This window comes from Papaver somniferum, unplaced genomic scaffold (genome assembly GCF_003573695.1).
Source record: "Papaver somniferum cultivar HN1 unplaced genomic scaffold, ASM357369v1 unplaced-scaffold_10, whole genome shotgun sequence".
Classification (NCBI taxonomy): Eukaryota; Viridiplantae; Streptophyta; class Magnoliopsida; order Ranunculales; family Papaveraceae; genus Papaver; species Papaver somniferum.
This window is the reverse complement of record NW_020618825.1, coordinates 16,858,579-16,870,929: the sequence shown is the minus strand read 5'-3', so window position 1 is coordinate 16,870,929 and position 12,351 is coordinate 16,858,579. Positions and strand designations below refer to the sequence as shown.

General features: G+C 36.5%; 1 protein-coding gene across 3 annotated transcripts; it reads right to left on the bottom strand.

Annotated features, from left to right (window-relative positions):
• Positions 1-3,915: 3,915 nt before the first annotated feature.
• On the bottom strand, positions 3,916-10,232 carry LOC113326826. Of its 3 annotated transcripts, none has more exons than XM_026574499.1 (15): positions 10,009-10,232; positions 9,831-9,928; positions 8,977-9,029; positions 8,119-8,536; positions 7,335-7,956; positions 6,964-7,004; positions 6,737-6,805; positions 6,402-6,502; positions 6,164-6,215; positions 5,666-5,764; positions 5,509-5,577; positions 5,356-5,405; positions 5,149-5,230; positions 4,415-4,540; positions 3,916-4,302 (listed from the first exon to the last, which is right to left on the bottom strand). In XM_026574499.1, exons 2-15 carry the CDS (start codon positions 9,897-9,899, stop codon positions 4,300-4,302), a joined length of 1,854 nt encoding a protein of 617 aa, XP_026430284.1. In that variant the 5' UTR covers positions 9,900-9,928; positions 10,009-10,232; the 3' UTR covers positions 3,916-4,299. The 3 variants fall into 3 exon arrangements, with proteins under 3 accessions (XP_026430284.1, XP_026430285.1, XP_026430286.1); XM_026574500.1 differs by having other exon boundaries at positions 4,446-4,540; XM_026574501.1 differs by lacking the exon at positions 8,977-9,029.
• Positions 10,233-12,351: the final 2,119 nt, after the last annotated feature.

Here is a 12,351-nt window from a genome sequence, read left to right as displayed (position 1 = left end):
ATGAGACTCTACAGCTGATGATGAAGATGAACCATAACAGGCAGTAAATGGCAAGAATGTTAATTGTTGGCTTCTTACCATAGATAAGGAGCCGCAATCAATGAACAAGAATGAAGTCTGGGATATGGCAGATCTTCCAGGAGGTGCCACGACAGTTGGTTGTAAATGGATTTTCAAAATGAAAAAGGAATGTTGATGAGAGGATCGAAAGATACAAGGCCATACTTGTAGCCAAAGGTTATACACAAGAAGAAGGTGTCGATTATGAATAAACCTTCTCTCCAATTTCTAAGAAGGATTCTTTAAGAGTAATAATGGACTTGGTAGCTCATTTGATCTAGAATTATTTCAAATGGACGTCAAAACAGCATTTTTGAATGGTGAACTAGATCAGAATATTTATATGCTGCCACCGGAAGGTTTGACGTCTCAGAAACAAGAAGGAAAAGTCAGTTGTTTAAAGAAATCTATGTACGGGTTGAAACAAGCTTCTAGGTAGTGGTATCTGAAATTTGATCAAGTGATAACCTTGTTTGGTTTTGTTGAAAATGCGCTTGAAAGGTGCATATATCTGAAAACTAGTGTGAACAAGTTTATCTTTTTGATTCTATACGTCGATTATATATTGTTGGCTTCTAATAATATTCATATGCTACATGATACTAAGAATTTCCTCTCAACTAATTTTGAGATGAAAGACTTAGGAGAAGCTTCCTATGTCCTAGGTATTAAGATAAGTCGCGATAGAAATAGAGGTTTATTGGGCTTATTTCAAGAAGCTTATATGAAGAAGATTCTGAAAAGATTTGACATGCATAACTGTGCAGCAGGTGAAGCACCTATGTTAAAGGTGACATCATCAATAAACTACAGTGTCCTAAATCAAATCTGGAAAGGAGTCGAATTGACTCAAAACGGTATGCATCGGTAGTCGGAAGCTTAATGTATGTCATTATTTGCACCCGTCGGGATTTGAGTTTTTTTGTTGGTATGTTGGGACGTTAACAACACAATCCATGTGAATCTCATTGGAAGGCAGTGAAGAAAGTTTTTTGATACTTGCAGCGAACAAAGCATTTTCATCTAGTTTACAGAAGATCAAAAGTGTTAGAAGTTGTGTGTTATTCTGATTCTGATTTCATGGGTTCAGATAGTCTAAAATCTACTTCATGCTATGTTTTCATGTTCGCTAATGGTGCAGTTTCATGGAGAAGTGCTAAACAACCAATACAAGCTCAGTCTACAATGGAGGCAGAGTATATTGCTTGCTATGAGGCGATTACTCATGTTGTATGGTTAAAAAACTTCATGAGAGGTTTACAAGTTATAGATTCAATATCCAGACCTATGAAGTTTTACTGTGATAATCAAGCTGCAATAAGTTTTGCGAAAGACAATCAAGGAACAGGAAGAGTAAAACATATAGATGTTAAGTATTTCCTGATAAAGCGCAAAATCAAGGAACGGGAAATAGATATTTCTCATATTTCGACTGATCGTATGATTGCAGATCCAATGATGAAAGGTTTGAATCCTAAAGTGTTTAAAGGGAATGTATTTTCTATGGGTGTTGTTGATATCTTTTGAGTTTTACTGAAGCTTGTATGCTGTGGTAATATGTTATATAATCAACTACTTCAGTTTGGCATATCAACGTGTCTTTGTTTTATATGCTCTTACTATATGCTTCGGTTTAGTCTCTTAATTGCGACATGATAAGGTTCTGTTTTGCAGATGACAACACTATAGGTGTATGCCAGCTAAAAATATTAACTTAATGAGAATGTACCGTCTGGATTTCAGATTATAGAAATGGCGTATGCATCGTTTAAGTGGTGCTTAAGTATCTATAGTTGTTTTATAACGTGCCATTTAAATTAAGGATAAAGTTCTTCATGGCCTTTTACCTCACTGATTGGGATTGAAGTTTTCTAAAATTTAGGTGGTCACCTACATTCTTGTACTGCTATCTAATGTTTTCAAAACTCAGAAAAAATTTGTTGCTAACCAAAAGTGGGAGAATGTTAGCTTTATTTTGGTTAAGCAACAAATTAAGTTTTGGTTTAACTAAATTGGGTTAGTGTAATCCTAATCAGAAAGTTTAAGGCATAGATTATGCATGAAAGTTTTTTGTCATGGTCAAGGAATGATATTTCTTTGACTATAACTGGTGGCATAAAAGATTGTATGTGTTGTTGTGGGATTGTTCTTCAACTGATGATGGCAGGTTGAAGGACATTTGTTCCTATGAAGCATGAGGTGGACTTCATTCTAGCCTCTTGTATAACTAAAGTTTATACCATCATTAAAAGATAAGAGGAGATAGAATTGGAAGTTTACTAAGAAAGAAAAGTTCTCTGGTTTTACAAATTTCATTGCTTTTTAATTAACATCATATCTATTCAATAATCTAAGGTATGTACCTACCTATGTCATGTTATGATTGAGAGCTATCTAGTTACAGAATATAAGATCCTAAACATACAGGAAAGTCAGCATAAAGTAGATCTTTCTAAACATGTTAAGTGTAGTGTCAAATCATACTTAAGCAAAGACAATCATGCTTAGACAAAAGAGATCATGTTTAGTTGCTGAAATTCTAACAGTTGTCCTTTACTTTTTGCTCTTAATCAATATCCTCCTCTCCCCATGTTGTCTTATGATAGCCATAACACTCTGCGGCAAATTGCACTTCTGAAAGCATTTATTTAAAAGGCCTTCAGTTTATATGTACGGCAAATGTTATCCTCTGCCCGTCTGTCCTATATATTAAGACCACCTGCATGGTGTTATATAATCATAAATCTCTCTCAGTTAAGACTTCTGACCCACATCTTGAAAATTTTAAACATGTATGAAGTTGTAAATCCTAGCTGGATAGAGAGTGTATCCAACTACTTCTACTGTATCATAAAAAACGATGACTCTGGCTAGCAATTTAAACTGTAATGAATGCCCACACCAGAGTCCTTTATATATACTAAGTTACTAACTTCACTAGCATAGCTATATGGTTTCACACAGAAAAACATAAGACAAAACCATGTCTTTCAGAGATTATTGCTTCGACAAGAGTGTTGATTCAGATAATAAAAGAAGAAAATCTGTGGAGACTAGTCATTTTGATAGAATGAGAACTTATACATTTTTGTGTAGCTATTGTCACCGGAAATATCATAGTGCACAAGCATTAGGTGGGCATCAGAATGCTCACAAACGTAAACGTTCGGCTACATTAGCTGCACTCACTAATTCTGGGTATCATAAACACCGTCACCACAGTAACCATAGCCGCCGCCACCACCAGACCGCCACGGCGACAACCATGCATTCTCAAGCATATATGAGTTCTTCATCATTATTTTGTTCACCTCTTCCTGCCATCAGTAAACCATCGTTGGGTATTCTAGATCGGTCTACTGTAGAAAAACCAATATTTTATGTATTACCATCATCTGCTCGGGGCTCTTCTCATCTATGCATGAATCAAGAACAGTATCCATTACAGCAAGCCGCACACCTATCTGATTATACATGTCAGGTGACCGACGGGTCAGAAGGTGTTTAACAACTATTTAGCTGCGGGTTTGTCATTGTCAGTGATGCCACCGGATGAAGGAACAACAATGCTTGATTTGTCTCTTAAGCTTTGATAGGTCATTAATTGTCCGTGTTATGTAGTTAACTCTCTATATGCTTTTAGTGATTAGTTAACAAATTTTGTTGTGGCACGCTCTCTGTTCCAACCTTGTAGATAACCTATGAGTTGGCACATTTTTGTTGGCAGCATCTGATGTCGATGACACTTGTAGCTTCCACTGATATCAAAGTTTGCATTGACCACAAACTCTTAGTGCAACTTTCAGGGCAATGCACTGCAGAATACTAAATGGCACCACTAGTTGTCACCCTTAATTATCTAAATTTGAAGTCCAATAAATTGAGAGAGTTCAGCAAAAACAAGTTTACTGGGAAATGGCGACAAAACAAAAGAAAAAAAATAAGTGTATTCCTTCTTTACAGCATAAAAGTTTGATGCTTTGCTTCCAACCGGAAAGAGCAGCATAATGTCATGTCAAGTTCAAGTTTTACGCTCCAATCTGAGCTCTAGAGGTTGAAACACAACCTCGAAATATGATGACCATGAATCAAACCAACCAGACATTTCTGGTGCTGATGTTGCGCCACGAATTCAAATATCTGGTGCCGACGTTGTAGTTTCACTGCCTTGTGCTAAGCGGGATGCTTGGGCATGAAGTCTCTGCAGATGCTTCTAGAAACGTTGGTCAGTGTTTAGGGTCACTGCATATAACAAGTTTCCAAACAGAACAAAGAAACGTGAGTGAGAAATTGGGTCATGGGATATACTGAAATACTGGTTAATTACATGGGTCAGGAAGAGCAAAATTCATACAGTGATAAAGAAACACGTAGAAGATGAGCACCTTTGCCAGCAGCTCTCAATTATAGAGACCCATTCTAGATCCGTTTCTTTTGGAATGTCAAGTCGTTGGTCCATGAATCCTACAGCTCCAATTACCTGCGTAAATCACCAGATTTTTCAAGTTACACATTCTATTCTAGGCAAATATACTGTTCATTTGAGAAATCATTCAATAGTAGACTAGATATATGTTAGAACATCGAGACGAAGATTGGAGCGAAAACCACTAGATAACTGTAGTACAATGCGCGTTTTTCTGCTGTTCCTATTTATCTAATGGATATTACATGACAATTGCTTGGAATGAAAGCAGGAAATTACTAAAAAGACGATTCCTTTGAATTTGGTACAAGCGGCGACACGAAATTACAGGACAATGTTCCACGAAGAACTGGAATGACCAAGTAATAACATACAAGTTCATTTGAGAACACATTCAATAGTAGTAGACAAGGTATAGGTTAGAACATCGAGACATAGATTGAGGCAAGAACCTCTCCCCAACTGTAATACGACCTGGACAGCCGCGCTCCTATGCTGTTTCTATTTTTCTAATAGCAGTGAACAGATAAGAGGCAAGATATCACTAAAAAGACAATTTCTTGACATTTGGTACAAGCGGTGACAGCAAATTACAGGACAATGTTCCACAAAAGGACTGGAATGATGAAGTAATAAACAAATTTGGACAAATTTGGAAATACCTGCATTGAGTTATAGTTATCCCAAGGGATCTTTTGTGTGGCAATTTCCCACAATACTACTCCATAACTATAAATGTCAGACCTAAATATTCCAAGAAGCAAGCCAAAAGTGATTAGCTAGTGAGCTCGAGACATGAGACAAGTTAAAACAATCAAACCCCATTGTTGAAGACTCAATGCAAAGGAAACAAAAGTAGTTGAACTTACTTCTCATATGACCGATCATTACGGAGAACCTCTGGAGCCATCCACTGCGGCTGGAAGAATTAAAAACAAAAGAGAACAATAGTTGATTCAAACAGCCCGTGGTAAAGAGAAAATGAACCAAGTAGTCTTTCAGGACTATGTTAAAATATATACTGTTCCTCGTCCGGTCAATGTTGACAGGAATGTTTGCTGCTTGAATTTTGAGAGACCAAAGTCGGCAACCTGTTTAAAATGAATAGAAGATGAGCATGTGATGCTTCTCTGCGTAGCATTGCAGATAGAAAGATTAAGATGATACCCAAAAACCAACCTTCACAGTCCAGTTTTTATCAACCAACAGATTTGATGACTTCAAGTCACGATGAACAATAGGTGGGTTGCAAAGATGAAGATAATTCATACCCCGTGCCTATAGAAGGGTCACACAAAAAATCAACCGTTGTAGGAGAAACTACTTTTGTAGGACAGATTCAAACACCAAAGAGATTATGGAAGTAACACGCACGCATACTACAATTAAAAAAGATATGTAAAGAAAGATAGCCTCATCCCGAGTTCTTACAATAGCAAGACCTCCTTTAAATAGTTAACAAGTTCAAGATGTTCATTAAATCCATTCGCCGCAATTAAGACTGAATACCAGACCCTTGGGTCATTACCAGAGACATGGTGTTACCCTTAATGGAAAAGAGTGTACCGAATATTGATATCGAATGTACCTAATTAGAGTGTACCTAATTTACACAATCTAATTCCAAGTAAACTACTGTTTGATGTTTCTATAGAAACTGTTTACAGCAGTACTCACAATGTCCAAAGCCATGAGAAAACGTCGCCTGCAATCTAATTTCTGTGTCCCGCTGAAAGATTAAGATGACATTACATCGTGAAGCACAACAAAAATAAAGGTACCACATTTTTACTTAATAAGACCAGCGACATACATCTTGTTGAGTACAGTAGATGACATTACATGCGTGAAGCACAACAAAAATGAAACAGAGTACTGATATTGGAAGTTTTAAGAAGAAATATGAAGAATGCACCATGGCAGGAACTCTGTAACAATGCAGAGATGCTGAGGTGATGCTACTGCCCCCATAAATAGTAGTACATTTGGATGTCGGAACCTCTTCATAAGTAAAACCTATGAAGAAAATAAAAGTTTAGACCAATGCATTGAGATATAGTTTCTCCAGGAATGTAATGTCTCTTTGTACAATAAAGAAGTCCCACTTATATAATTTGAAAAAGAAGTCCCACTTGTATAAGTTGAACAATCTGCTCTGAATTTGTGAGTTTGTGAGGTCGAGGAAATGTCATCTATTGACAGCTTCAGGTGCATTTTAATTATAAAGATTAGCTTAATTTCAGAAACTACCTCTTGTCTGTAGGAATGCAGCAAGTCATCTGAGTAACCATCTTTTGAGAATAGCTTTAATGCAACATCCTGCAAGAAAGTGAAAGGGGGTGCTTGTTAACACAATGACAAATGTACGACATTCTCTCCAGTCTCCCCTCTGCATAACTTTTCTAGTCTGGTCAACACACCATGCTAATGTTGAGGGGGCTGGTGAAAGATATTTTTCAGGAGAAAAGAAACCATACCGAGCCACACCACAGACCACGATACACACTTCCACATGAACCTGGGACCATGAATTAGAATTTAAATATCACAAAGCACTTCACAGTTGAAAAGCATGCGGGATTAAAATAACACTGAAATTGGAATTCTGGAATGGGGGACAGAACGACACATCCTTTTAGTTATGCAGGTTGGATTACCCTTGACACATCCTTTTAGCTAACCAAAATTCGAATTCTGCAAAGCTGAATTGACTTCTTAATTTTTAAACCAGATGCACAGATTCATAACAACACAAGTTACTACCACACCCTCAAAAACCAAAAACAAAAGTGACGCCATTTTGAAATAAGATTCTGATAAATTAGGAACGGTGAAAAATATATAATACCTTGACCGATTTTTTCCCCGATTTTCAAGTCTTCCCACAAGATATCATAATCCAAGGAACATGTTTCCATGTCTCCTTTTCGAATACCACTGCTTCTTTTATTGCTTGTACATTTGACAACAGAAGGAGGCCAACAACCTGGGGCTTCACATTCTAACTGGTTATTGCCAACAACCTGGAACCCCAGCCTTTCATTAAAATCAGAATTATTCTGTCGATCAAAGTCAATTTCGCCATCACGATTCGCGAGTGGAATGACATCATGGGTAGTTTGTGCTACCAACACAGCCTGCTCACTTCCCATCCATGGCCATGATATCCCCTTTTTGCTAATCCAAGCCTCTGCCTTAGAGGTTATTTTCTTGTACGTCCCAATCATCCCATCACCATCATCACGACCAGAATCTCTAACAGGTTGGTCAAGGGATCTTCTCTCTAGGGTATCTTTGATAGGAACACCAAAGGGAGATAGGAGTATGCCTCGTCTAAGCGTGCTATCTCTACTCGAACTTAGATCCTCCCTGTGATCAAAATAATGGCTATCTCCAGACTGCACTTCCGGCCCCAAAGTGCTCTCGTTAGTCTTCATTTTTAACGGAACTTTGTTGGACACTCTAGATGCCTGTTCCATGGTTCTATTAATAAAGAGTGGCTCATGGGAACAAGATCATTGAACAAATGAATTTATTCAAAATTAACGGAATATTTCATAGTTCTAGCTTCCGTTTTTTTTTTGGGTCCATCAAAAATAATCAAATTGAATTTTATAAAAGTTTAAGCTTACCAAATTCGATATCTTTGAGGCGACCATATCTTGCAGAGGTTGCTGAGTATTAACACCAGGCTTAACTGTAGAGCTAGAACTCCTAAGCCATCTAGTGCTTGAACAACCTTTAGAAGAAATTTTTCCAGAAGATGGAGCGAAAACATCTCTAAAGGGATCTGCATCACCTGATATACAAATAATCCCTACCAAACTACCATCGTCATCATATAATGCGGTACTGGTCACAATGATACAAAAAGCTTCCCCTGCTTTATTCCTTACTGGGAACTGTGCTGTCCAATCTTCTCCCGCGATAATCCTCTCCACTATTTCATTTCCTTCATCAGCGTCTTGGAAATGTACGAGTAACTCACAGACATTCTGGCCAAGTGCTTCTGATGCAGAGTGTCCAAAGAGGAGCTCTGCCATGCGATTCCTATGGAATTCAAATAAACTAAGATTTTATGAGTCCGGAAACTCTAAATTAACGGATTTATTCCAACTAACACCTCAACCAGCAAAATTTAGATCAGTCTAAAAATCCTAATAAACAATGAATCAATGTCCACTTTACAGATTCATCAATACTGCTGTTAGAAACACTGAATTTGTTCCTATGTATGATTCAGAAAATATGATAAAGCTCAATCTTACAAGTTCTAACTCAAAAAGTGAAGCCCATAATACAAGATCCCAAAAAATATGATAAAGCTCAATCCCAACAGTAAAGCTATTCAATCTGAGAACAACCCATTCCTAGTAATTAGGAGAAACTTTTTTTTACTAAAACCACAATGCAATTATCATTATCAGAAACAGTCTTTAACAAACAATTGAAGTGAACAGCAATAAATGGAAATATTTCGAGTTAATTACCAGTAAATTATGCAACCAGTAGTATCAGAAATATGCATAGACTGACCCATAGACTGCAAGATATTCAGAAACTGCTTATCAGTAAAACTCAGAACAGAAGTTTCAATTCCTGTATTAGGGTATGAAAACTCGGCTCTAGGTCTTCTCCTCCTACTCTGACTCTGTAAAGGGGATGAAAATCCAAATGAAGCAGAACCCATTTTCCAACTATCAGAGTTACAACTATTTCCCTCATCATAATCACCAGAAACACTGTCATTTCGTGCACAGTTGGATCTTTTAATGAAACCTCATTTACTAGGTATGTTGTAAGAAGGGGTTAATTTGTAGATCTCTTCTTTGAGATAATTGTTCTGCTTCAAATTCTTGAATCTTCTTCAAGAGTTGTTGTTGTTCTGCTACTTCTGCTGATGGATTGTCTCCCATAATGTTTTTATTTTTACTTTCAAGATTTCTTTGTCTCCATTCATCATAATCAGAGAGACTAACGAAGATAACATTAACAGAGAGATTCATTAATTTCAGTCAGTGAGCACTGAAATTAAGAAAGATGATCAGAACTTCCTAAATTTGGGTTGTCTTTTGTCTATTTTGTTTGTTGGCTTACGCAGTTTTTCGGCCCCCATTTCCGCTAATCTTCACAATTTGCTCAACTAAAACTAAGGTTTTTTATTCTAAATATCCTAAAAGATCACCCTAAGCATGAATTATCCACCCTGAAGTAAATTTAATTACACCACAAAAATCCAGTCATTTTGTCAAAGAATTAGCAGGTCGTGTTGAACCAAACAACTATATTGATGTCAAAGATGATTATGCACAAGTTTCTCTGGTAAATAAAAGAAATAATTAACCTGTAAGAGAGGTTTGAGCCTCAGTGACATTTCTACGGTCATCTTGCCGTCGTCAAGTCTCTTCTTCATAGGGTTTCATGCATGCTTCATTCAATTCCCTGGCAGTAGGAATTCAAATTTCAATCAATATGGAAGACATAATCTGGATATATCTTATAATCAAGTAAGAGTTGCTTACCCTTTGGAATTACGGCTATTGAAACCAGCTTCTTTCTTCCAGAACTTCTCTTGATCACAGAACAATCAGCTGTCCCCATTCAAATGGAGCTCAATACTATAAATTTACTATAGTTGAAAGCATAATTGAGACCATTTTATTCTATAAAATTGACACTAATCACCATTTGTAAAAAAAAAAATTATTTCAAATCGAAGCCCTAGATTTTTTGGGGGTTTTCTTTCTGCCAGAGAGGAAGGAGAAGGAGAACTGAAGATGGTCGTGGATACTAAAATTTAGGGCCGGAAATGGGTACCCAAATTAAGTTAGGAACCGGACCCGATTCCTATTAACGGTTCCGGGTCCTGTGTATCGAAGAGGAATCACATCCATCGACAGTCCTAGTCGTGGTCTATGTTGTACGGACACGAGTCACAATTACATTAGACCGTTATAGCACACGTCAAATCAAGGTTTGAAAAACGGGTCATGGATCAGGTCACAGGTACTAGGTCTGACCGTTATAATGCGTTTTGACGGGTGTGAACACGTTTTGGCCAAAAAAACGCGTTTTTTGTACGTTTTTTATAAAAACGAGCGTTATAACAATTAAATAGAAAATTTAAAAAAAATATAACGTTTACAACGTGCTTGAAAACGTTAAAACGTATCTAAAAAACGTTGTGACTAATTATTATTTTTTTCTTTTTTAATACTCCCTCCGTCCCTAAATAGATAACCTATTCGTTTTCAAATTTTGTCTCATTAATAGATGACATATATCATTAAAAAATGAGATATTTCTAAAACTACCATTTTAATTGATTATCGTTAGTATAAGAAATATGTATAGTTCGATAATCATGTTTATATTCCTTACGTATGTGTTTTAAAAGGCTTTTCACTATACAAATTACGAAAGTCTGATAAAATTCGTGACGGTTAATTATAGCCACTAAAATTGTGTCGGCAGCAATTATGCAATGCATACTAAGTAATATGAAGAAAGAACCAAACAATCCATAACCTAGCTAGGTAGACTTGCCCCTTTATTAGATGGTAGAATTTCAATCAGATGCCAACAAGTAGGCAGGGTTTTAACTCGTCAATAGGGTACTAATTTCTAAAACTCAATCATTGAATGTTTAAAAACATAATAAAGTAGGCATGTGCATGGTCATTCGGGTAGAGTCAATCAACCCATGAATAGATTCGATCTAAAATTCCACTTCTGATCAAATGATATGATTATATGTCCAAGACTCCCAAGTCATGTACCCCCACTGCCACTGGATAGCGGGGGAAGACGAAACACCGGTTTTACCTCAAGAAGAACAATGGTTAAATATGCTAGAAGAGGAAGCCGTTAATAATCCAGAGCATGTCCCTTTACCATACAACTGGCATGATCCCGAAGTTCAAATCCCATACGAAAGGTTACCAAAGTGACTTTGTTATGACTTTGTTAATCTTTCATTGGAGACAATACACAAGGTTATGAGAATGTGAATCCAATATATGATTCTCATTACACTTTCGATCGCTCTGACCATGGTGTACAACATATGAACAAAGAATATAATTTTAATATTGATAACAATAATGAAGCAGGTAACAATGATGATGAAAATGAAAGAGGTTATGATGACGATAATGAAGGCTATTATGATGATGATACTTATGCGAACGAAGATATCCAGTGCTCCCACGACGATGACTATGATGAGGAAAAGAACCGCCTAGAAAATGAAAACTACACAAATCAAAAAAAGGTGTTGCTCGTACTCTACAAGAAACTTAATATATTGCAGCACCCAGTGGTTATGGCATAAACCCCTACTAGTGTCGCGATAACCTATATAGCAAGAATTCTATTGCTGCACTCAATCTTTAGTGCTGCAGCAAGAGATTATACTTTTTTGCCACATTCTTTTCATATTATTGCTACAGTTGTGTGGCAAAAGTTTCATTTTGCAACAATAAATTGTAGCTTTTAGTTGCATCTGAAAAGTATTGTGACTAAAAATTTGCTTTTGCAACACCTGTATTGAAGGTGTGGCAATATATGGTGTAGCAATAGCTAGATTTTCTTGTAGTGGTAGTTGGTTCGCGTATCTTTTTAAATGATGAACACTAGTTTAACAATCTTATGTTTTTTAAATTTGAAGTTTTTAGTCGTGTAGTTTACTTTCCCTGTATTATTTTAAAAAAAATTAATTCGAACTTTTAAGCTTTCAATTCGGAGAAAGAAAAAAAACTCAAAAAAAAATGATAAGAAAGTTATGTACACGATTATAACCTGCGTGATAACAGGAAAACAGTTCTAAAAAACGCACGTTAAAATGTTATTTAAAAGAAAATAAA

Bases quoted from the DNA above. Each gene is read 5' to 3' on its own strand.
- LOC113326826 (XM_026574499.1), bottom strand. From the start codon at position 9,899: ATGAAGAAGAGACTTGACGACGGCAAGATGACCGTAGAAATGTCACTG. The intron at 7,957-8,118 runs GTAAGCTTAAAC...ACCATGGAACAG, and splicing joins CCTCAAAGATATCGAATTTG to GCATCTAGAGTGTCCAACAA. The intron at 5,231-5,355 runs GTAAGTTCAACT...TGGAATATTTAG, and splicing joins AATGATCGGTCATATGAGAA to GTCTGACATTTATAGTTATG.